The sequence below is a fragment of the Pundamilia nyererei genome, unplaced genomic scaffold, assembly GCF_000239375.1.
Source record: "Pundamilia nyererei isolate P.nyererei 1_Seehausen unplaced genomic scaffold, PunNye1.0 scaffold00011, whole genome shotgun sequence".
NCBI lineage: Eukaryota > Metazoa > Chordata > Actinopteri > Cichliformes > Cichlidae > Pundamilia > Pundamilia nyererei.
This window is the reverse complement of record NW_005187412.1, coordinates 709,812-735,003: the sequence shown is the minus strand read 5'-3', so window position 1 is coordinate 735,003 and position 25,192 is coordinate 709,812. Positions and strand designations below refer to the sequence as shown.

The following is a 25,192-nucleotide window of genomic DNA, read 5'->3' as shown; positions in this document are numbered from 1 at the left end:
GTAGAGAAGTGTTTTTCTTGTTTTCTTTTTTATCTGCTCCATCTCTATAAACCAGGTTGGAAAAAATGGAGAGCACTTGTGTGAATGTGATTGTACTAGACCTAAAAGCCTTGCAGATCTTTTTTTTTTTTTTGACAGCTTAGGTGATGCAAAATATGATGGATATGTCCTGTTTCAAGCTAATAAACAACAATGGCCTCTGAACTCCTTTCAGTACAAAATAATCAGTATAGGCAGGTGGTAATTTTCTCAGCATATCCTGTGCTACAAAACCAGGATGCACCAGTCTTCTTCATACGCAGCATAAATCTTTTTTAGAGTTTGTATGTTGTGGCCTTTGCAAAGTTAATGATATAGACAGTGTTTCATTATTTACTCTCTTTTTTATGTGTGTAATCAGAACGGAGGCTACCTGAAGAAGACTACATCATTTTGGTTGACAGTCTAAATGAGGCTGAATTTCATAAGCCAGACTACGGGGACACCATAGCCACCTTCATCACCAAAATAATCCCCAAATTCCCCCACTGGCTTAAGTTGGTGGTCACAGTCAGGACAGGCCTCGTGGTGAGTGAGAATATTTATGTCTGAAACACAGCACATGTCACACATTTTCCAACTTATCTCAGTTGGGGTAGCTGTAGCTCAGGAGGTAGAGCAGGTCATCAGGCTGGGGTCTACCACACCAGGCAAAACCCCAGGTGTGCAAAGATGCCCCTGAGACAATCCAGCACATAACAACAGGGTACAAGATGCTAGCAGGCAGGGTATACATGGAATGCCATAACCAAGTCGCCGGCGTAGTATACAGGAACATCTGTGGTGAGTATGGCCTGGAAAGTAAAAATGGGTTGCGCGTCCTAGAGTGGTCGAGAACGACCGAGCTAAGACCCTGTGAGACTTCCAGATAAAGACGGACAAACTGGTGATGGTTAACCAACCGGATATAGTAGCCATGGACAAGCAGAGGAAGACGGTTGTAGTGATTGATGCAGCTATACCGAGTGAAAGCAACATCAGGAAGAAGCAAGATGAGTAGCTTGAGAAGAACCGAGGGCTGAGAGAGGAGCTCGAGAAGTTTGGAGGGTGAAGGCAACAGTGGTCCCAGCGCTCGGGACAGTGACCCCTAAACTGTGCAAGAGGCTCTAGAGATCCCAGGAACGACAGCCAAGATCTCTGTCCAAAAGAACGCAGTCCTAGGAACAACAAAGGTACTACGCAGAACCCTGAAGCTCCCACGCCTGTGGTAGAGGACACAAGCTTGAAGGACAAATAGTGGGGAAAAAGTGGGAAATTCTTTTTTAAACAAGAATATTCTCAGAGGTCTTAAATGTTTAGTGACTCACGACTTACTTCAAAACAATACTCTGGCAGTATTAAATGACCACAAGCCAAGAAAGTTTGGCAGGGCCTGGCTATCAGACATCTGTGTTTCTCTCCTTGGCCCCACCCGCTCAGTGATTAGGATGATATCATGCATATAAAAATAGTTTTTTAAGAGTATCACAGTTGGCTGAGATGAATAGGCAATATATCTATATCTATATGTATACATATATATTATATATATGTGTCAATTTTCTTATTCTATTTTTTATTGCCTCTAGTTTGTGGAATAATATGTGTGTGTCTTTGGATAAAAGGGTCAAGAGAGACTGCAATTTACACAATTAATCCTGTTTCTAATAAGACTCTGAGATCATAAATAAAGTGAGAAGTACCATAATTTTCCCATAGTTTACTATACAAGTGGACCATTAGAAATAATGCAGCGTGAGGAACATCTGCTTTGGCTTCACTTTTCAAACCTGGAGGCTACATTCATTTTTTAAAAATATCCAATCTATGGTGATACCACTGGAACCAGTTTAATTAATATTTAAATGTGTGTACCTCACTATTCATCGAGCTTTCGCTGAAAAAAGGCTTCATCCTTCTTGATCACTCCGTGAGGACTTCTGATAACATGGATGAAAGTATATTTATAGACATTTACCAGATACTGTATAATTGCTAAATCTTACTGTGAAGTATCACAGCTGCTGTTTCTGAAAAACAGATGTTGCTTTTGAATAATTTAAAACTTATTTTCTAATACTTCAAATACAGTTCCATGTGTCTCGTTTGTAGCACGATGTTTTGTGTGTTTTACTTGTTACTGATCAGGCGAGAACTCTTTAACTTTAACTAGGCAGAAATCTCCTGACCTATGCAACTATTTATATATCTGGCACTGTGTGTTATTTTCTGGGTGAACTAACTTTTTAGATTTCACCTTGGCTCACACTATGTAAATGACAGAGGTATTACCAAATCCTGCTTCTTTTGTGTTTGCTCCCTGTACACACTGTGTAGTTTGATGTTGTGCTTTCACTGCGTTTAGTATAGACAGTGTGACGTTTGGCACGGTCGGTCTCTCCCGTCTGATGTATTTTCTCAATCCGGTTGGTAATCCCACCAAACAGCGGACGCATCTGTCCAATGCCAAAGCCAAGCCTCCAAATGCTGCGAGGATTATGCCTTGAATGGATGGTAATACTACTGGGAGTCTGCTGGGAGTCTGGAGCTTGACAGCCAGCCAGTCGGTTGCATAATTGGATTAGTGTTTGGGAATACACAAAACACATTCGGGGTTATTTTCTTCATGATTCACTAAAAGTCAGTGAGCATTAAATATCAAAAGTTAAGGATGAGCAGTACCGCTGTTAATTCCGCTCCTGCGGTGTCCACGATTCCTACGTGGATCGTGATTCTCCTCTCTTTTTTACCACTTCAACCATTTCACAGGAAGAGCTCGCTCTTGTATGACGACCTGAATATTTCGCAGTGAAGTGGGTTAAGCGAAGCACTGTCCGCGATCACATGTCCGCTGCTTGTCGTTGAACCAAAATGTCAGTGATGGTTAATGAGGAACTGAGCTGCAATAACATGGATATTTTTTTTCTTTTTTTTTTTTTTTTGATCAGTCATAGCTGGTTTTGGCCGGTGTTGAGCAGCTGAGGATGGCAAGCAAGGAGATGAAATGCGAATCTGAGAGATGCCTGTGAGCAATGTTGGAGCTTGAGTCATTGTCACAGTATTTACTGTACTGTATCCCATGGCTCTGCGTGAGTCAGAGGCAACAGCATCTGAGGAATGGGTCCTGATTTTGGTGCTTTAAATGTGTCCTTTGCTAATACACCTCAGACTGCAGCTCTTTAACTGTTGAATTGTGCCTTTGTGTGGTATCAGCAGTAATTTAACTGTTTCTTCTCCTGCAGGATATCACCACCCTCCTTCCGTTCTCTGGTATTTCGCTGGACATCCTGCCAGACAGCAGTGATCTGGGAGCCGACCTGAGTGACTACATCCATCACCGGGTCAGCAGCAGCACCCAGATTGCCGCTAATGTCACCACGCCAACAGGTTCCGCCCCTGATCCTCTGCTCCTGAGCAAATTCAGCAGCCATCTGTCAACACGGAGCCACGGCTCCATCCTCTATCTTCAGCTGACCCTGGATCTGTTCCACAAAGGCCATCTGGCACTGAAGGGAGGAAACTACCTGGTCGTGCCTGTCTCCCTGTCAGAGGTCAGACATGCAGAGCATTGATTTGTAAAAATGCTCATTTGAAACGTCTTACTGAAAGGTACCTGGAAGCTCTACTAATGTGAGAGTGCAGAACAGCAAAGCACTGGACAAGCATAAATAAAAGTGTGCGCCGAAGTAGTTCACATTAGCCTAAAGTAATGGATAAATCTCCCTGTAAATCAAATAGGAAATAAACATTAGCTGTTCTAAAAGTTCTGCTTTACAGCTTATCTGTGTATACACAGGGGTAGGGTTTGTGGTGAATACTCTCTTCCACATTATCTTTAGACTAATAGAAACTCTAATTTGATGGTGGCCGTCTTGCCAGTCTGTTGTGAAATCACTCGCTTTTCTCAGGGTGCAAAAAGCATTTCTTGTTGCTGGAAATCTAGCCAGCTAGCTGCCTGCAGGGAAAAATATCTCAGCAAGTCCTGTAGAGTGGAAGTGAAAGTGTCTTAGAGCTGCATACTTCTTAATGGTCTGTAAGGGCCGACCCTTTTGTCAAAAAGGCTTCCATTTGTATAAAAATCTGTCAACAAACAATCCTTGATTCCTTTGCTCTGGGACTTAGGATGGGTATCATTTAGATTTTAGTGGTACTATTTCGGTACTTTGAATTAATAACAAAATTAAAAGGATATCAGATCAGAGATCATTTTCTCATGTATCATCTGTCCAGGATGCTCCAAAAACGGAAAATTACATTTGATGTATTCCAACCATCCACAACAAATGAAGTCTATATTAGCGTATCCAGTATGCAAGAATTAAAAACCTCCACCTTGAACAGATGTTCAGCATTTTTTCTGACAACATTTACTGTGCTGTAATATTACTTTACTTTTTACTAGCCTCCAAATCACTGAAGCTGAAATTGGGAATTAAGAGCAACAAATCAGATGATGTTTTGACCATCTCAGACTTAATTCACGCACCCATAGCAGCCAGTTATTTGAAACCCAGTGACCTGCGTTCATATTTTAGATGAGATACCCAGTCATTTAGATATTTATCTGTGTGCGTCAGACTGCTAGCATAACATACCTGAAGCAATGACAGACAAAATTTCTGCAGTACCAACAATAACACGAGAGCTCGGTGATTTTTCAGTCTTTAATAATTTAGCCCCAGGGCCAGTTTGGCACCTTTGCCTATTAGTGACCATAGCAAACACTTTTCCAGGGGCACTGATGGAACAACAGGCAAGGCAGGCAACTGCTTGGGCGTCCCAAGCCATTTGGGCGGGGGGCCCCTAAGGACCTGACAAACTTTAAACTACAGCAGCGGCAAAGTGCAGAATTTTCCCTGACACTGGTGGAGGCCTGACCACTTAGGGCACACCTGGATCTGCTGACTCCTGTTGATCCTGCTTAGGTCTAACTTTAGTAGAGTAGGTCTTTGGATCTGGAGGGCATAGAACAGCCAAGACACATAATTACCATTGGTACAATAAGACCTCTTACATTTCATTATTATTATTATTATTTTTAACTGTTGCTGTCATAAATAAGATAACAGTGATGTTCACTGGTTGACGGTGTCTCCTGTGAATGTCTGCCTACAGCCCCAACAGACTCCAAAGTAGCCGCTGCACTTTCTTGATAATAGAGGGCTCAGTCTCTAGCATCAAGTCATCGTGAAGTTCATCATGTAAATTATGGTCAGAAATGAAGGTGAACCAGAGTCCACCTCTTTCCCTAACGACTTGTAAATGGCAAGTCATTAGCTAATGAACTAATGACTCAGCTCATTGGCTAATAACACGCATTGTATAGTCTGATTTCAACTGTAAAGGTGGTGATGGAGAAAAGCTCATCTCAAGCCTTCACAGCTACACTTCACTAACCAATGTTTGATGTCATTGCATCTACAGCCATCTTCAATATACAGTCTGTGGTCAGTCCGCTTTGTTAAATCCGCGTCAGGATTATTTGGGATCTTTAGAAAATGTTCTCCCCTTTAAAGGGCTCTAAAAAGTCTGACACTGTAGAATCAGCCAGCATCCGTCACTCCAGCTGGTGTAGTTTGTTAAATTATGCATGACAGAAAAGGTTGTGAACCACAGATGTGGAATAATGTGCGTGTCACTGAGTTATCAGTTCAATAAAGAGGTAATTTGCAATTTTTTAATCTTCCAGAGTTAAAAAGACATATTTTACCTGAAGTGCATTGTTGGAAATGTTCTCCTCCTCCACATTTGGGCGAGTTCACAGTCTAGCACTTAACAGTTATCAGTCATCCTGTTGAGCTGTCTGTCGTGAAATGGCATCTCGCTCCAGGCTGAAGTAATAATCACTCTTCATAAAATCTACACACAATTAAGGTACACGGGCAACAACATTCAGGGATGTGTTTCAGGAGGAAGAGGAAACGGTACCCGCACGCTGCTCAAATCAATAAATGTGACAGAAGGCTGAAACTTCATAAAAAGTGCCAAAAATAGCTCTTGGTAAAAATGACATTTTATTGTTACATAATCATTGGTGTAAAGTCAGGCAATGGATGACTTAGAAATGCAATTGCACAAAGATTGGATGATGCCACAAAAAGGAAGCATAAATGTGAGGTAAGGATGTGTAGGCCAAGGTTGTGGACGGCAACAGTTATACACAGAAACAACTGGAGTGCCCGATGAATCTAATAACAATTATAATAATAATCATAAGCTCTTGAAATACACTGTACTTTTAGCTTATTTTACCTTTGACTCACACTTACATGTGTTTTTACCATCATGATGTTGCGTGCAATCCTCCGACCGGCTTATTAATAGGTGCAAGATGGCATCGAATCCAGTACTGCGAAATTATAGAAGCTGTCATGCAGACTAGCTTTACAGAAGATGTTTACGTTGGTCCTGATAATGTGATTAATATTTACCATAAACCCACCACACAAACATCAAAAGCACATCAAAGCGCTACCTGCCAGCTACATTTTGCCAAACAGTGTTGTTGTATATTTTTAAATTGTTTATTGTTTCATTATTTTAATGTAAAGTAAAGAAAATCCACTGCAAATGATTAACAGCATGTGCTGTCTGTTAGGTGTACCTGCTGATGTGTCGTGTGAGCTTTCCGGATAAAGAGCTCTTTGAGCGGGTGCTTCCGGTGCTAAATGTGGCACTGGCGTCTCTGCACCCACTGGCTGATGAGCAAATGTTCAGAGCACTGAACGCAGGCAGTGTCAAGGGGGAGCTGGAGTGGAAGGACTTCCAGCAGAGATTAGACAGCCTGGCTGGGTTCATGGTAAGATTGTTGATATGGTGGCGTGACGGCGTCCGTAATGAGTCAAACTTTTGTCTGGTTTGAATAATGTGTGAATAAAATCCAGTGACATCTAAGAAGATCTGGTTGGACGCTAAGGGAATCGTTTAAGAAATGTAACTATCACTTGTGTTCGTAGGTGAGACGCAGAGACGGCACACGGATGCTGTGTCATCCCTCCTTCAGAGAGTGGTTGGTTTGGCGAGCTGATGGAGAAAGCAGCGACTTTCTCTGTGACCCCAGGTGAGACTAAAATGGTCGCGCAGCAGAGGACTCTTAAGATTCATGTATAACAAATCAGTTTAAAATTTAAAAAATTCAGCTCATTAAACAAATGTTATTATTAGACAACCTGAGTAAATACAAAATGCTGTTTTTAAATTAGGATTTGATCCAAACCTACCTGACCATATGTGAAAAAGTAATTTTCCCTGTTGTTAAATCATGGATCAACTATAATTACCCACATTTTGTAGAAAACAAAATTACATTTTATTAGCCACACCCAGGCCTGATTACTGGAAGACCTGCTGAATCAAGAAATCACTTAAATAGAACCTGTATGACAAAGCGAAGCAGGCTAAAAGATCTCAAAAAGCAACACGTTCATGCCACAATCTCACAAAACAGCTGAGAAACAAAATCCCTGATGTCTTATCAGTCTGGAAACGGTTTACAAAGTCGTTCTAAGACTTTGGGACTCCAGTGAACCACAGTGAGAGCCATTATCCACAAATGGAGAAAAACTGGAACAGTGCTGAATTTAAAATCATTAAAAAATTGCATTTTGTATTTCCTTGGGTTATTTTTGCCTATAATAAAATTTGTTTGATGATCTGAAACATGTAAGTCAGATAAATATGCAAAAAATAACAAATCAGGAAGCGGCAAATGCTTTCTCACGGCACCGTAGATTTATTTGATTACAACTTTTGGTAATGTATCCTGTTTCTTATTTGTAAATCGCACAGGAGCGGCCACGCTCTCCTGGCATTCATGTTCTCCAGACAGGAGGGAAAGCTCAACAGGCAGCAGACTATGGAAATGGGGCACCACATCCTCAAGGCTCACATATTCAAGGTAATAGGAAATGTGATACTCTGTATATAACTTGTTAAGTAGGTTTATGAGCGTAGCTGAGGATTCCAAAAGCTTCACATAAATATGGTCCCATACTTTACCGTGTTTAGCTGCATGGAAACACATGAGTAAGAGTGAACCCAGGTTCCTACTGTCACCCACGCATATTAGCACTACTCATAAACATAAACATCAACAGTGAATATTGAACTGTTTTATGTGTGTGAGCTACACTCTGCTGCGTTATCCCGAGGAGCGATTCGAATTCTCCATCAGAAAAATGTTTTTAACTCTCGGCATCTCTCTGCCTGCGCCTCTGTCACACTTACAGGGTCTGAGTAAGAAGACAGGTGTGTCCTCCAGCGTTCTGCAGGCCATGTGGGTAAACTGCAGCACCGACAGTTTGTCTGCTGCACTGGCCTCCCTGCGAAACCTATATACACCTAATATCAAGGTGACACACTGCAGTGCTCTATATTTAAATGTTCTCTTCATATATATATTTTCATACAAACTGATAACTCGGAACTTCTTTTCATTTTGTAGGTGAGTCGTCTGTTAATGCTCGGTGGCGCTAGCGTGACCTGGTGTACGGAGGTGATAGGACATGCTCCCATCCTGGCTGTGCATGCCCACCTGGGTCACGTAGAGATGGTCGCTCTGCTGCTTGAAATGGGCGCTCCTGCAGATGGTACCACCGACAGCGGCATGACGCCCCTGTGTCTGGCTGCCGCCGCGGGTCACGCCGACATCGTCAGCCTGCTCTGCAAGAAAGGGAGCAAGGTCAGTGTCACTTCTGTGCCGAGATGAAGACAGACAACTATGGGCTGGGAGGGCGTAACGGGCATAATTACCGTGAATAGATCAGATTTTAATCTGTGACAGAACACTCTGCCTCTCAGTATCTCTACATCACTGATGTCCGGAACCGCTCCAGTTTTACATTCACCACAGCTCCGGGATCTATTCTAGGAGAAGGATGACACACAGTATATTGGGCTGATCTAGGCCAGCGTATTATAGGCACTAGCCAGGGTCAGTGTTTTAAGTCCTTCTGCGTATCCCTCTGCGTCAGGTGAGCCATGCTGATAAGAGCGGCCAGTGCGCGCTGGTCCACGCCGGGCTGAAGGGCCATGTAGAAATCATCAACATCCTGCTGGGCCAGGATTGGGGAGAGGAGATTCCCACTGACCCACAGCAGCACCACAGCGGTGAGACTGTGACTGGAAAAACACAGGCAGCACAGCAGGCAGCTACAGCGGCAGCCGGCGTGGGGCACACACAGGTATGTATCAGATCAAGGTCCCGCTGACAGAAACATTTTTAAAATTGCTGAAATTCGTCTCTATGTGGAACGTGGTGCTTGTCCTTGGCTGATGCAGAGGATTCATTAGATGTGGTTTGTTATTTTCTATTCAAGGTCTGTGGGTGCTTTGCTCTGTTTTGTGTGCAGCAAGCCAGCAATAGAAGACTGTAAATTGTGTTTTCCTGCAGGTGGTGAAAAGCTTGCTGGACTTGAAAGATGAACAGCTGGCGGTGCAGATGGACGCTCACGACTCACTCTGGGGAGAAACGGGTGCATTTCTGCTACCACTCAGATAAATTTAGCTTTCTCACCTCTTTCTGTCAGTCACTGTGGTCCTAGAGTCATGCTCAAGGGCTTCGGGGTTGCATTTCATGCACATTTTAGCTCTGTGCAGGGGACACACAATAAACTTACCTGTATGTCAGGGGGGCTGCAGGAGCTCATCGTAACAATATCCATTTGCTGCTTTTAGTAGTATGATTTATTTTTTTTAAGATGCTCTGGTTGATATCAAAAAGCGGATTTGATTATAAATCATATTTGTTTTTTGGCATAAATGGAGCATCACATTTATCGTCTGATTATCTTATGTCCAGTCGCATTCGTAAAATCTAAAAGCAGCTGCTATTCAATTGTAATACGTTTACCTCTGTCATGGATGTGATAGTGCAGCTTGCAGAATTCTGTTAAGTCCATTTCCTGAAAGCATGTCAGCCACACGGCCTGTTTCTGTGCCTACAGCACCATTATGCTATAATTCTATTACACAGTCCCCTGCAGGACCGAAGCAGCAAAAAAAGGAAGCACAAAGTACCCTTGTGAACATTCACCTTTGTGTGGGCACTGCTCTTGCTTTGTTTTATGTTTAGTGTTGGGATGATCAGATTAGAGTCCATTAGCAAAGGCAAAGTGGTCATTCGAGGTACATGTTAAAGTCTAATTACTGAACCAAGGATTTCCACTTGTTTGGGGAGTGAGTGATGCATATCACATTTTTCAAATCTTCTTTTTAAAGGGGACCCCCTATTCTACTTTCAAACTTTAACATTTTAGACACTAAAATGTTAAAGTCTAAACTTTATTTGTCTTTGATGTGGCACGTGGGTGCAGTGGTCAGCACTGCCACTTCGCAGCAGGAAGGCTGTGAGTTAGAACTGGCCTTGGCATGTGACAAAACCCCAACAATCATGAGCGAGTACTTTAGCGACCATGGGAAGGATAAACTCCCTTTTAACAGTAAGAAACCTCCGGTAGATCTAGTCTTCTCCAGCTTCCTCCCACAGCCCAAAATATGCTTAATGAACTAATCGGTGGTTCTGAATTAGCCATAGATATGGATGAGTGAGTGTGTTCTTGTCAGTCTCTCTGTGCTAGCACTGTGACCGACCGCCAAAACTGCAAGATAGGCTTCAAGCCCCACACAAGAAAATGGATGGATCCAAATAAAGCTGTGTGCCTGAGAGGATCATATTAGGGATATCCCTGCTCCCCCAGTGAAATCATAGATAGCCTAGGTAGGCAAAAACTGAATCCTGAGCTTTCAGCCCATAATTTAAAATCTTTGCCATGTTTAACATGAGCATCCACCATTGTAACAGTGCAGAAAATAAAGCAAATCTTAATAGGTCCCCTTTAAGAAGAATATTTTCACCTGTTCACTTTAGTTTGTATTGAAAACAGCAGTTCCACTGATCCCGCTGCTCCATTGTGCAGCTCCACAAATTCGTCTTAAACACAGGCAGCTGCACAGCGAGGGGGTTTGTTGTTTTTTTCTTTGACTCATATGGCAATAACTCCTCCTTAAACACAGTGTTATATAATAGATTTGTCCACTGAAGCATGTGGACACATTAAACAGAATGTCATTTATCAAGGGTACTTGGAGAATATACCAGTACAGCATCAATACCGTGCCTCTGTCCCCAGCAGCTCAATTAGCTGAGGGACTCGCATACTGGGGAGGAAAAAATGGTCAGTGCCCACAGTTTGTCAGAATAACACTGGCTGATTAGGGCGGGGTGCAGATTGTTTGGTGTGTCATCATTAGAAATAACTGTATGCTGCTTGCTTTTTTTTATTGCGTTGTGTAACAGAAAGTGTGTTTCTCAGATATCTACATTTAAAAGCAGAAAAGTGTTAGAATCATACAGATTATGGAAATAACAGGCCTCTTTTTTTGTCTCCTTTCTGTTTCTCACGTCGGCTTCTACTTCTCTCCTAAATGTGTCAATTACATATTCTTCTCTTCGCCTCCTCATCTCTATGCCGACCCTCTGTCAGTGCTCAGTGCAGCAGCAGGGAGAGGGAGGCTCGAGATGTGCGCCTTCCTCCTGGAGCGGGGGGCAGGGCTCGAGGAAGCAAACCGCAGAGGAATGGTCCCTCTGCTTAGTGCTACCAAACATGGACACACACAGGTGAGGAGGTTCTTCTCCTTACCAGTTCTGTCTTCTGTTTTTTCAATTTTTAAAATGATTTATTCTCACTTTCCCAGGTTGCCGAGCTGCTACTGAAGCAAGGTGCAGACATCGACGCCACTGATAAGCAGGGACGCTCTGCGCTGATACTGGCCGCCTCTGAGGGCCACGCAAGCACGGTTGAACTCCTGCTGTCAAAGGGTGAGAGTAAGCACCTTTTACAGTGAGATCCAAGGTTGTTTGAAGTGTATATATGTGAACTGGAGAGCAATACTTTTATTGTTTGTGGTCCCAGGTGCTTCTCTGTCCTCTGCTGATCAGGAGGGGCTGACTGCACTTAGCTGGGCCTGCATGAAGGGCCAGAAAGGTGCAGTGCAGGTTCTGATGGAGGCAGGAGCTGACCTGAACCATCCAGACAGACAGGGGCGGACTCCGCTTGACCTAGCTGCCCTTAACGGGGATGCAGATACAGTGGGTTTAATGGTTATTGACAATATTCTGCAAAACATGCAATTAAAAGATGATTAGCAACACACAACACATAATTGCAATAAATTGTAGATAAATGTTGCAATTACTATAATAACCATAACAATCTTCATGCGGCGCTCTGCACAAGACCTCAGATTTCCACAACAGTTCATGCAGCCAGCCTTCAATCCAAGCATTTTGGCTTTGATTTGTTCCGCTGATGAGCAGGAGAGTAATCAAAGACTTTGATAATCAACAGTTTTCCAAAGTCAGCAGCAGAGCGCCCGTCTGCTAATTTAGTGAGGCTTACTGCTCATAATCAATGAGACTATTTAAAAATCAGCATTTCATCGCTGAAGTAATTAATTTAAATATAAATATGTTAATATTGTTCAATGACTGTTCAGGTGCATTGCCTGGTGGAAAATGGAGCGGTGCTGGAGAGAGCTGACAACAGTTCCAGAGTTTCGGAGAGAGCGACTGGCTGCCAGAACCCGGCGCTGGTGGCATCGCTGCTTAAGAAGGGATCCAAAATGGGTATGAACCTTTTTTTTGTTTAAACTTTAGCAGGCCTGCAGTAAAGGCCACATCTTAAAAAAAAAAAAAGGTTTTGAAACTTGTAGGTTTATCTGAGTGCAGTGGTTTACAAATTCACTTAAAGAGCAAATGATCCCTGGTTTGATTTCAGGAGGAGACACAAAGAAATGTTTAATAAGGGTGCAAAGTAAATGGTGTGCAAAATATAATTGTCAAGCTCATATCATCATACGCAGATTTATTATATGAAAAGTAAAGCTGCACAAGTATTGCTTAAACTACACAAAGGTGATCATGTGATAGAAATGTGTGGAAATATTTTAACTTATTATTTAATTAGTTAAAATTCTAGTAGTAAGTAGTTTACTACTTTAGAGATTATATATTCAAATATATTTAAAGAACCTGAATCTAAATTAAATTTGCACATTTGAATTGATGCTTTTCAGAATCATGACTTGATATTGTTGTATTATTATTATTGATTTGTTGATGCATATATCTCTTTATTGTTGCAGCTGTTGGTAGTTTAATTACTTATATGTTGCTCACTAGCTTAAACTGTAACAATGCAATTACTTTGTAAAATAATAAGCAAGTAAAGCTTAGTATGGAGTAAAAAACATAATGATTGGACTCAAAATGTAGTGGAGTAAAAGCAGTATAGCATAGAAATATTTCAATATAGTTTAAAGTATCTCTTGAATTTAAAACTTGGTAGAACCTCCTTTAGCAGAAACAACCTCCACCAGGGGTTTCCTGCAGGGATTTATGATGAACCAAACCAGGCTATATTTTCCAAGAAGAGCAGACTTAAGCGTTTATAATTAACCACATTTTTCTTGCCTTTATTTTATTTAATCGCAGAGGTTCACTTACCTAGTATAGTCTATACTGTACATTTTTCGCACTGTGTGCAATGAAAACACGAAAAGCACAACTTTATATGTGTTTGCTTTGTTAGGAGCAAGGCAGTGAAGATGCATAGGTACCCGTAGCGTTCCAGACTTTACCCATTCATCGTCGTCTTTCTCTTCTCCTGTCACTGAAGTCTGCCACACTGATTGATTACAGGCTCCTGATTCAGTTTCACGTCTGCGTCTCAAGCAGTCTTACACCTGTGAAGGGGTTTTGAACCAAAACAGAAAGTGGGGTTATCTGAGTAACGGCTTCAAATGCAAGTTGTTTCTTTTTCCTGTGGGATTAACCTTGCAGTCATGTCTTTAGACTGTGACCCACACAGGCATGGATGAAACACCCAAACCTCACACCTTAAAGGTCAACACCGACCAGGCCTTCTTGCTGCCATGAAACTAAAGAATAAAATACATTTTTCTGCGTCTTTGAGGCATAAGCAATCAGGCAAAAAAATAAAATAAATGTAATAAGCACAAACAAATGTTGTGTTACTGTAATAACAAGAGCATTTGGAGTAGAGAGAATATTGAACGATCATCAGGATCCCTTAAATCAGTTGTCTGAACCACATTTGTCTCAAGGCAATGCTGCGTGCCCTGACTTATTGCTTTTTAGAGAAGAGCTACTTCATTCAAAAGGGAATTATTTATCAGTCCCACACATTATGAAAAAAATGTGAGATTTCCTTCCAAACAGTTATGAAGTATTTGAGAACCAACAAGGCTGTGATAAGACACAAACACCCGACAGGATAGCAGTGGTTCAGAGGAAGAGGAAACTCCTCCTACGTGGTCCTAACCTAGTCACCTAGTTGAGTTTTTTTTTTTTTTAAAGCAATGTATGAAGACCAGGCCCCAGATCCCGTTGCCATGACAACTTTGCTCCCATCATTGCTCCTCTTCAAAACTAATTATTGTACAACAATTTTTCTTCACTAATTGCGGCACGACGTCTAACATAGCATAAAGTTGAATCGACGCGTCTCAGGCTAAGCCCATCACTCAAAGTGCGCTCGTATTCGCCTTAAACTAATCAGTGGCTCTTTACGGCTTGATAGATCTTTGATTACTGCCACACACGAGCAGTTTTACATCCACTTGTCTAACTCCCTTCTCACCTCTCTCTCTCCATCCCTGGTTGCTCCCCGTTATCAAACAAAAGGCTACAGAACGGCTCCGCACGATCGATCAGGTACCCGACATATGTGACATATTTAACATCCAAAGAACAAGAGATAAGGTGAGGCAGGATAATACAAAAAGTTTTTGTACCCCTCCATCAGGTCATGCTACGTGGGCTATGGCTTCCTCCAAACCAGACATTCTCCTCATCCTGCTGCAGAAGCTGATGGAAGAAGGGAACTTACTTTACAAGGTGCGGTATAGCGAATGTTACATGTTACATGTGGTGGGAAAACGATTAGTTGTCAGTAACCCCCTTTGAGTTTTTCTCTTCTTTCACAGAAGGGACGTATGAAAGAAGCAGGCCAGCGTTATCAGTATGCCCTAAGGAAACTACCACGTGAAGGGCAAGGAGAGGAGCTGAAAGGCTTGAAAGACCTGCGAGTCTCCCTGTATCTAAACCTTTCACGGTGCCGCAGGAAAACCAACGTAAGACTCACAGCTGTACCAAACCACTTCTGCACTATTTAACATCTGCAGGTTTGTTGGACACCTAGGGAATGTCAGTTAGGGCGGCCGAGGCAAGATACACGGTTTCTCAAGATGTATTATTTATCTGTATCAACATAAAAAGAACATGTCTCCGCTGGTATAGCGCAATGCAAAAATATAGCTGCTTTTCAGATCTAATTTCAGGCCTCCCTGGTAAACAGAATGTACTTGTAAGACCTGGAAGCAGGTGGTGACATAATGAATAACTGTGTGCCGTTAGTGTGGAGATAGATGTGTGTGTGGCCTGCAGCCAGGGCTGGAACCCACCCTGGTGATGACAGACGTCCTAACAGACTGTGTAAAAATGCCATCCTTAGGGTCAGTGTGGCTGATGAATAATGGAGCAGATAATGTGATGTGATAAGGTCACTCTCTCTGGCAGGCTAAGTCCACTCTCTTTCCTTCTCCGTGGCTCTGCAGGGGGTTTATTTACAGTGGCCGCACTAACGCGCTGGCTAAAATCCACATATTACAGCTGAACGCAGGCAGTAGGGGCCAGCAGGGAGACTACATGATACCGTCATTAAACATTCAACAGCGACGCTCACAATCTCACATTCAAGGCTGTCGTTTTGACCTCACTCTGAAGGACAGAATCACACTGTGTTGGTGTCATTAAATATTCACCTGAGAGTGATGATGGGAGCAGTAAAACCAGCAGGAAAGGCAAGCCGCTCTCCTTCTGCTCCTGGTCAATAAAAATGATTGCAGCGCGAGTTCTGTTTCATTAAACAGGCTTTGATCCTCAGCTCCATATAATGAAGCGGCAAACAAACAGTATTGTTCTTTTTTTATTACTGGAATGGCCTCAAATTATTTCTGCAGAGCCGGCACTCTCCAGGCTAGGCACTTAGAAACGCAGCTGATCATACAGTGGGGTTTATTTGTTGCTGCACGTCACAGCGTCACATTTAATTTGAAATACAAACAGCGCGTGTCACTAAATGCATTTTTCTGCAGGATTTTGGCATAGCTGAGGAGTTTGCAACAAAAGCCCTGGAACTGAAACCAAGGTCTTATGAAGCCTTTTACGCCAGAGCCCGGGCCAAGAGGAGTAGCAGGTACAACAATATTCAAGTATACTTCGAGCCGAATCCTTTTGCTTATAGGAAATTCTTGCGAGAAAAGGGCCGCGTCCTCTCTGTATTTTTAAAAAGTTCCTTTTGTTCGTTTTCTCGGTTCTCCCCAGGCAGTTTGCTGCAGCGCTGGCAGATCTCCACGAAGCAGCACGACTCTGCCCGTCCAACCGGGAGATCCGACGCCTGCTGGCACGAGTAGAGGAGGAATGTAAGCATCATCAGAAGCTTTCCAGCAACAACTCGGCACAGGGTTACAACAGGGACCCTCACACCCACCATCATCAAGCCACAGAGGAGGAAACGGACGTCTTTTCACAGGGAAGTCTGGAAAGGCACATCCCAGCAGAGCAGGCCAATGCGGAGAAGGAAGAAGAAAAGGAAGATGGCGAGGAGGTGAGCCTGCAGTGTGGGAAAAGTCCTGAATTTTGGCCTCTGAATCCATACGCTCCGAACAGGACTCTCCCCGGAGCTGTGGCCTTTGGATTAGGAGATCAGTCGCCGAGCTTTCATCAAGAGGAATATGTACAGAACCAGCTGTTTGTGGACATGCCCGAGCCAGTTTCTGCTGTTAACAGGCAACTCCAGAGCCAGGGCAGCAGGACTCATCACCAGTGCCACTCCCTCCAGTCAGGGAGCAGAATTGGGGGCAGGCCTCTGTCTCTGTGCGGTCCTTCTAGTCCTTTGCCAGGTAGACACATCTCCACCTCTCTGAGGCCTGCACCTGTTATGGGTATCGACATCGGCCCTGGATCCTGTGAACACTCTGGGCTCAGTCCTACTGAGCACTATCACCCTATGTCCCCCAACAGCTCCTCCCCACCTGGACCTCTGCAGATGTACCAGCCGCGCTCCTCCAGCTTCTCCAGGGGCTCTGACAGGCTCTCTACCCACTCTGTTGCTCTGGATGGCCTGGCGCTCGCTTTAGGTGCTGGTATGGAGGTTAGGCGGGAGGGTGGTGGAGCAGGAACAACAGGCTCAAGGGGCTCCAGCTCCAGTCAGGCCTCCAGTGGGAACCTGTCAGATGGGGGCAGGCAGCAGGCACCAGATGCCCCGTGCCCTATCAAGAGCAGCGGTAGCTTCAAGACAAAACCTGAGTTAAAGCCCCGGCCCTTTATGGGGGTCATGGACAAAGCGGTGCGAGTCAGCCAGCAGGCCTCTGGCCTGAGCCGGCAGGGAGGAGGGGTGGAGAGCTTCAGCATGTCCGTGATGGAGTTCCAAGGGCTGAACAATGAGTTCAAACACGCATCATTCCAGGAGCAGCACTCTGTGAGCCACAGCAACAGCCAGCAGCAGGGCCGTGAGTTTGGAGACCGGCTGCACCAGCGAGAGGGCAGAGGTACCACATCCTCCCAGCTACGCTTCCCCGAGGGGAGGCACAGGCAGGCGAGCCTGACGAGAGACAACCCAGCTCTGCACATGGCTCCCATAAAGCCCAAACGCTCTTTTATAGAATCCAACGTCTGAGCGTAGTTTCTCAAAGCACAGGAGCAGGCTGGTTTTTTTTCAACAAGCTATGTCCCACATTAGGTAGCAAGGGAGACGGGCGTGAGAGCGGCTCCCTTCCCTGAGCCTGTTTTGTAGATTTATGCTGCTGCACTGCATTTACAATCTAGAACCAGTGTTCAACTCAGGCTACTATGCTTTTGCTTACATGTATACAGCTAGTGTATTCAAGAAGACCAGACATACCTTAAGTAGGGATTTAAATTAAAAAAAAAAAAAAAAGAGTAGTCTATTGTCTCAACTTTTAATTCATAATATCAAATATAGAAAACTGAGAAAGCTTTGTGCACGAATATACGAAACCTCACGCTGTTTGTTGCAGGATATGACCATTTCTATTGTGAAGTGTCTTTTAAAAAACATTTATATTTGTACGGTGTACACTATATTTGCAGATTATCTATTTCCCTGTAAGTGGTTATCTGTTAGCATTACAGGCTTCAGAACGGATTACTTCGTGTACCCGAGATCCTTTTTCTTGGTGCATTTGACTAGAAAAACACAAAAAAAAGGCACTGTACATGACATTGTTGGACAGCTTCTTGTCATAATCTTACAAGTGACTGCTTCAGTATTCACAGTAAATGTTATTTATTTTTGCATAGCAGAGAAAATATTCATATGAAGTGTTTATTGGTTTATTCAGACTTGAGAAAGAGCTTTTACAGAATGTGGGATAAAGAGAGAAAACAGAAACTTAAGACTTAATATATGTTCATAGTTGTCATATACACTTTTCAGAGTCATACTATGGATTACAGAATATTACCACATTAATATTGTGGTATAATAAAATATTCCTGGATGACTACATTTCTACAGCTCATTCTTTCATTTTACTCCATAAAATGTTGCTTAAAGCTTCCGGGTGTGCGGGTGGGAGAAAGGCCTTTCACAGGACCTTTCACATAACTCGCCTAAATTGACATTAAAACATCAATATAAAACACGGACTATCTTTCTCCAGTCTGGACCTGAGCATTTCGGGTCTCACCATCTTGGCTTTTCTGAACCACAATTTCTCGTGTGTGGAGTGGAAATGAGTTAGAAACTGCCAAATGCCACACAAATGAGCATCATCTTGTATTCAGCAAGACTTTAAACTAGTGACTGAGTTTATAAAGTCATCAGGAAGATGTTTACTGAGCCCATAAACGAAGAGAGCAGAAGGATTTCTATCAGGCTTCTTAAGAATTTTGCTTCTTTGTGCAACCAGAGCAGTCGCCCCCTGCTGGCTAATAGAAAGAATGCAGGTGAAAGGCACTTCCACATTGGCGTCGCTGTTCCAACACAGCAGCTATGTTCATCTTTCACATACAGCCTAAGGTAAACAACAAGGTTACAGCAATCTAAATAAAATACACTGTAGATTCTTCTGATCTACAGTTAGTGCAAATAGTGTTTTGTGTATGTGTGTAAATGGTAAATGGCCTGTATTTATATAGCGCTTTACTAGTCCCTAAGGACCCCAAAGCGCTTTACATATCCAGTCATCCACCCATTCACTCACACATTCACACACTGGTGTGTGTGTGTATATATATATATATAAAATCAATAATGCTAATCAGTTTCACATAATAACAAAATAGTCACCTATTTGTAAAGTGAGGTTAGGGGAATCATTAAAAGCAATGCAGGCAAATAGTTTTCCTCATTCTTCACTGATCAAAAATCAAAGCAGGGATTTCACAGGAAGGACCAAATATGAGGAAATTGAAAACATGATCCAGCCTAAAAGTGACATATTTGCTGCAGCCAAAGCTAGTTGAATTTGAGTGAATAGCTAAGTGCATTCTTGAAAAGTCTGGATGCTCATGCTGGTCTTTTCCCCCCCCTCTGTGTGATAGCAGGCAGCTGATTGTTGATTCGGGTTGGTCGTTTAAAATCTGGCTAACTATCAGGCACACCTTTTCCTGAAACGGTGCTGTGGGCATTTATCTGAGCACTGCATTCTGCTTCTCTACACTTCAGTGAAAAATCATTAGCACGCCAGCTCAGATCCACAGATGTCTAGTGGCTGGTCTTCCAGCGACCAATAGCCATCTTCAGGGTGTGGTTAGGGGTGAGCAGAGTCGTCAGCAAGGGGAGGTTGGTCATGGGGCTGGAGCGGTTTTTGGTATTAATCCAGCTCTCAATGGCCTCTTTTTCATAAGAGTAGCCATCTGTTTGGGGTGGAAAAAACTGTGTAAACAACACAAACAAGCACAAAGTAATGATGAAACACATGATCAATGATCTCAGCTCACCGGCAGCAATAACCGGCTCCTTCATCAGTTCTCTGGTGATTGGACACAGGAACTCATCGGGAATGCCTAGACACACTGAATCACTCTTCAGCTCCTCCACCTTCCTCAGGAGTTTACTGCGCAGGCCAACTGACTCTACAGACACACATCAGCCACAGAACAGAGGCACATAAAGACTCGGTGTGCAGTGATTCAAAGAAAGAAAGAAAAAAGGAAAAGGAAAATAGCTGAGCATCAAGTGGAACAAGCTGAACTGACCCAAATACTGACAGTAATATCAATACGATGAAGCCTCTGAGCATTTGTTATTCGTGTCTTTAGCACTCTGCGCTCTCGGGTGACAAATGTGAGCGTGGGTGAGGGTGGTGGGACCAGACCATGTCTGCTGTCTGTCCAATTCAAAGATAAATGCTCAGCAGCTACCCGGTGGCCAATTTTACTTTGAAAAAAAATAAATCATCACACAGAAATTATAGTTTACAAATAAACAATCTCATAAAAAAATGCCTTAACTGCAAATGAACACAAAGGACTTTAAACATTGTGTGCTTTCCTCTCAAAGAGGCATTGATTTCACTCTCAGCTTTGAAAAACGCGTCAGGGCGCTCCGTCTCTGTCTCTCTGTCATTGTAGCAGATAAAACAGATTACTACTCTAACACTCTTCTCCAAGTTAGTTCTGGTTACAAGCAAGGTGGGATTCACGCGGCGTTACTAAGAACAGAACGATGTGAACGCGAGCTGCCACGGCGAGGAGTGATTGACAGCGACTGTGGGATGAAAATGACGGCACGGCAATGCAACAAACATTTGCTGACAACTACGTGACGAACACAGGCCTAGCTGGTAGACTGACATCGACAACATAACGCTCCGACTTTGCCGAGCGGTTTCACTTGATGGTGAAAGGGGGGAGGAAAAAAAACAAAAGCGTCTGATCAACTAAAAATAATACATTCAGACAGACTTGGAAATAACCAATAGGGCTTAGGTATAAATCCACTTTATACCGTATGGGGAATTCTGTTTTGATTGGGTTATGTAACTGAAGAAGCGCTCCAGATTAAACGTCCGAACCGCTAAGGTCCCTAAAGCTTAGTGGTTTCCCAGTGCAGCCTAATATTACATAATCTTGCTGAGTAAACCCCCCCCACCTACTCCCCCTCCCCATCAGCACCCATTCCTTCACCCTTACTTTGATTTAATATGCCATCTTTTATCCATGTAAATAGGTGCAAAAATCCTAATCCGCACGCGGCCGTGCTCATTCTCACAAGAGACCCGGCGTGTAATGCTCATAAGACTGGGCTTTTATCCTTCTGTTCTGGACAAAAAGGAAAGTATTAGGGAAAAGGAGGGAGTGGGGAAGCGGCGCCGCTCTTGCTGAGCAGCGTGTGATGCTCGTCTTCCTCACCGACGTGCAGCTCTGACGCCAGTGTTTCCTTGGTGAGGCTGAGCAGCTCTGTCCCATCTATGTTATTGGCCTTAAATCTGTCCACCAATCCCTCGAGGCCTTCCTCCAGCAGCCACTCTGACACATCGTCCTCCGACCAATCGCTGACCAGCAGCTTCGATCGGCCTCCCGAGGCTCTCCCTGAGAGGGTGAGTCAAAGCAAGATGGTCAGTCCTAGACAGCTTTTGAAAAATGGACACATATTCTCCATGCAAGGCGAACCTGGAGTCCGGCTGACTGCTTATTGATCGTGAGGCTGTGGCTGTTACAGCGATATAAATAAATGTTTGAAAGATTAATGTGAAACCAAACGTGAATAGTGTGATTAGGACAAAAACAATCGCAGGCTTTTGTGCACACTTTGTCTCAGGACTGGAATATTTTTGTATAGAATATCTGCAACACATAATACAGTAAAGCTGTCTTATCACCTTTGATTGAAGTCTGAGCAGATTCTTCTGCAAGACAAACAAAAGAAAGAAAAAGAACCGTAAACATGAGAAATGCAATGAAATCTTTGGGCCAACTGCAAACACGTGAGAGTGGCGAGTGATCGAGGAAACGAGGGCGACCGTGAAACCAACATCTGTGCCCTTCTTTAGGAGACGAAGCTGCTTTAACATGTAAAATCTTAACACACACAAAAAAAGAGCCAATGATGCTCTTGAGCTGAAACACTGTTATTAAAGGTTATACTGATTCGTACTCAGCAGAGAATATAAAGGTTATAAGGTCTTTAAAAAATCCTCTGTTTTTCAGAGCTGGCAAAAAAGGAGCAATAAAAGCTGGCCTGTTACTGCTGAGTGTTGCTTGCTGTTGTACTCAGTCTGCTGTTGTTGTTGTTAAAGTGACATAAAAAAATGTGTCCAAACAAGAAAAAACAAAAAAAGATAGAAAGAAAACCAACCAGGCAACAGCTTCCCGCCTTTCCGTTGGACGGGGAGGTGCAGTAAGGGAGAAAAACAAAAACAGATTACAGGAACATTTTTACAACTCACCAAAACATAGATGTGACTCTTCTAAAGTGATGCGTGTGGGTTTTTCCCTCCCTACCGTTTCCACCGCAACCATCCTCCAGCCTCCAGATGTTTATGGTCTTATCCATAGATCCTGTAGCAATAAGCGGTGAGGTCGGAGAGAAGGCGCACGCCGTCACGTACCTGCAGCAGAGGATAACCACCTGAACGCTGCTTCTATTCACAATACAGGTATAATTTCTCTATATGGTAAAAAATAACAGACTGACAGAGAAAGGTGTCCGAACAGATTTACCAGGCAAACAGCTTATGCATGATTCACCGACAACAATTATGCCAATAACACAATCACATCGATGTCAATGGGTGGGATTACATTTTCAACATCAATGCAATCATTTCCAAGAATCATACACGAACGTAATGATTACCTTGGATTTCAAATTACTCCAGCAGCTTGATAATTGTTTTTATTTTCTACTACTTTTTAAAATTAAATTACACATACACATACTACTATGCATTAATAATTCTGAAGGAAATTCACAAAGTTTTACCTTATTTTAAACTACATGTAAAAAGAAAAATGAAAAATAAGACGTTGAGTGAACCTTTGTTATACAAGCACTCAGAGTCTATTAAAATCAGTAATTCAGAAGTCAAAGTGGAAAGAACCACATCTCAGTCCTGCTAAGCAGCTCGATGACTTAAAGGGAATCTTTGATGCCAGTTTCCAATTGCATGTTTGCTTGTTTTTAATACCTGGACTTGCCTAGACTAGCTTTGCATGATTCACAGTTCAGAATAATCCCGATTAATCTTACACTGGGGCTTGGTGCACTGTCTGAAACAAACCGTTTTAGCTCCTTTTCTTTCACTTTAAGGAAACTTTCTTCTGAATGTCTGCTTGGGGGAGGAGCTTGATAAGAGATCTGTCATGAGAGCTGTCATAAGAAACGGTCACAGCAGATGGCTGTCCCTCCCTGAGCCTGTTTCTGCTGGAGAAAGTGACAAAGGATTCTTCCTGTTAAAATTTAGTTTTTCCTTCCCACTGTCGCCAGCATGCTTTCTCATAGGGGGTTGTGTACTTGTTGGGGTTTCTTTACTTTACAATATGAAGCACCTTGGTGACCGTTGTTGTGATTTGGCCCTCTAATAAGGAAAATTAACTGAATTGAAGACATGAGCACATTCATGCTCTCTGACCTCATGCAAAAGCAAAGAGTAGGAAAAAGAAACCTCTCTGAAATTGAGTGATTAGGCTGAAGCCTAGTTTGAGCTGACAGGGATTACTTGGACACATCCTCGCCTCATTATCTGGAACTTTGACTCTTTAATATGAGCATCGACTATTCTAACAGGAAATAAGACAAAGCATAATAGGTCTGCTTGAAGCTTTAAAACTGCAGTTGCTTCCTAGATGGCCAAAAGTTTTTTTAATTCTGGCTTGATGCTACATATGTCACAGTGATAAAAATGCTCTCCATCAGGACCAATTCAGTGAAGGCTTACCATGCTGAAAGCCGCACTGAGCATCTCAATAAGGATTAAAATCAAATTCTCAGCGGATTCAGTAAAGTCAAGGCAGCGTTAATGAGTCCAATCTCTCTCGAACCTAAGCTGGATTGCTGAGAAATGATGATCCACAAAAGCTAGCTGGCTTCACACAAATATCTCTACGATTAAAAGAGCTGAAAGAGAGGCACGCACTAACCCGACCTAAGAGACTCTCACAATGTTGTATCATCAGTTTGTCTAACTCAAAGCAGTTTCCTGAAGACATTTTGTCAAGTAATGAAAAAACTTCTTCCCCATTTATCCACTTTTCCTCAACTTGCCGCTTGCTTCCTCTTCAGTTAGTGATTTTCCAAAACGACTTTCATTCGCCCCGCTGAAAGGAGTCTGCTGCCTTTCAGACACAGGTGGCTGGATGGACGTATAAATAGCATGCAAGTGTGATCGTTCAGCTGTGGGTTTTGCGTGGGTGGGAGGGACAGAGTGAGAGTAGTCTTACCTTTTTCTAAAAAAAAAACATAAGTTTAGGGACAACAATGCAACACAACCCGTTTTAATCATGTAGATCAGCGGTCCCCAACCTTTTTTGCGCCACGGACCGGTTTATGCCCGACAATATTTTCACGGACTGGCCTTTAGGGTGTCGTGGATAAATACAACAAAATAAAACTAGTACCAGTACTGAAAAAAAGAAGATTTATTCATAACACACGTGAAAAGACCCAGGAAAACCGAGTTAACGATAAAAACGATAACAAAATAACGCTGAAAACCCTGAAAACCATATATTTCACACCTGAGCCTCAACTCTCGCGGCCCGGTACCAAACGACTCATGGACCGGTACTGGTCCGAGGCCCGGGGGTTGGGGACCGCTGATGTAGATCACATCATGGGCGGAGTTTCAGCTATCGCTTTCCCCACAAACATGGGACTTAATGAGTTTTGAATTTTGTGTATTATTTTATACAGACGCGTTGTCCACCAGCAGGGGCGGAGCAGGGTGGTGGCCACGGGCAGACTTGACACCTGGTTGTTAGGGGTGCAACGATACTCGTATCGATACTGAACCGTTCGATACAGTGCTTTCGGTTCAGTATGCATATGTATCGAACAATACAAAATTTGTAATTTATTTTATCAACTTTCCTTCTGACGATGCTGTCTGTGTTGAGCGCTCAGTG

General features: G+C 43.1%; 2 protein-coding genes across 3 annotated transcripts in view; one reads left to right on the top strand and one right to left on the bottom strand.

Moving 5' to 3' along the window:
- The window catches only part of LOC102215599 (protein TANC1-like), a 45,737-nt gene extending 26,479 nt beyond the window's left edge, over positions 1–19,258 (top strand). Inside the window, exons 12-29 of the mRNA XM_005724154.1 lie at positions 401–567; positions 3,261–3,569; positions 6,617–6,817; positions 6,975–7,078; positions 7,807–7,915; positions 8,247–8,369; positions 8,462–8,698; positions 8,991–9,200; positions 9,410–9,491; positions 11,502–11,635; positions 11,713–11,836; positions 11,931–12,106; positions 12,514–12,643; positions 14,723–14,752; positions 14,844–14,935; positions 15,025–15,171; positions 16,195–16,295; positions 16,424–19,258. Of these exons, the coding sequence (XP_005724211.1) occupies positions 401–567; positions 3,261–3,569; positions 6,617–6,817; positions 6,975–7,078; positions 7,807–7,915; positions 8,247–8,369; positions 8,462–8,698; positions 8,991–9,200; positions 9,410–9,491; positions 11,502–11,635; positions 11,713–11,836; positions 11,931–12,106; positions 12,514–12,643; positions 14,723–14,752; positions 14,844–14,935; positions 15,025–15,171; positions 16,195–16,295; positions 16,424–17,777 (3,830 nt within the window). The 3' untranslated portion in view covers positions 17,778–19,258. The remainder of the gene's footprint in view (positions 1–400; positions 568–3,260; positions 3,570–6,616; positions 6,818–6,974; positions 7,079–7,806; positions 7,916–8,246; positions 8,370–8,461; positions 8,699–8,990; positions 9,201–9,409; positions 9,492–11,501; positions 11,636–11,712; positions 11,837–11,930; positions 12,107–12,513; positions 12,644–14,722; positions 14,753–14,843; positions 14,936–15,024; positions 15,172–16,194; positions 16,296–16,423) is intronic.
- A 67-nt stretch (positions 19,259–19,325) lies between these two features.
- Positions 19,326–23,502, bottom strand: LOC102215123 (WD repeat, SAM and U-box domain-containing protein 1-like). 2 transcript variants are annotated; one of them, XM_005724152.2, is made up of 6 exons: positions 22,571–23,502; positions 22,425–22,442; positions 21,949–21,975; positions 21,479–21,658; positions 20,066–20,200; positions 19,326–19,981 (listed from the first exon to the last, which is right to left on the bottom strand). In XM_005724152.2, exons 1-6 carry the CDS (start codon positions 22,620–22,622, stop codon positions 19,830–19,832), a joined length of 564 nt encoding a protein of 187 aa, XP_005724209.1. In that variant the 5' UTR covers positions 22,623–23,502; the 3' UTR covers positions 19,326–19,829. The 2 variants fall into 2 exon arrangements, with proteins under 2 accessions (XP_005724209.1, XP_005724210.1); XM_005724153.2 differs by lacking the exon at positions 22,425–22,442.
- Between the last annotated feature and the right edge of the window lie 1,690 nt (positions 23,503–25,192).

Excerpts from the sequence above, each read along its gene's own strand:
- LOC102215123 (XM_005724152.2), bottom strand. The coding sequence starts at position 22,622 with ATGGATAAGACCATAAACATCTGGAGGCTGGAGGATGGTTGCGGTGGA. Across the intron at positions 21,659-21,948 it reads TGCTCAGACTTCAATCAAAG|GGAGAGCCTCGGGAGGCCGA; the intron begins GTGATAAGACAG and ends TCACCCTCTCAG. Across the intron at positions 20,201-21,478 it reads GGCGTCAGAGCTGCACGTCG|AGTCAGTTGGCCTGCGCAGT; the intron begins GTGAGGAAGACG and ends GTGTGTCTGTAG.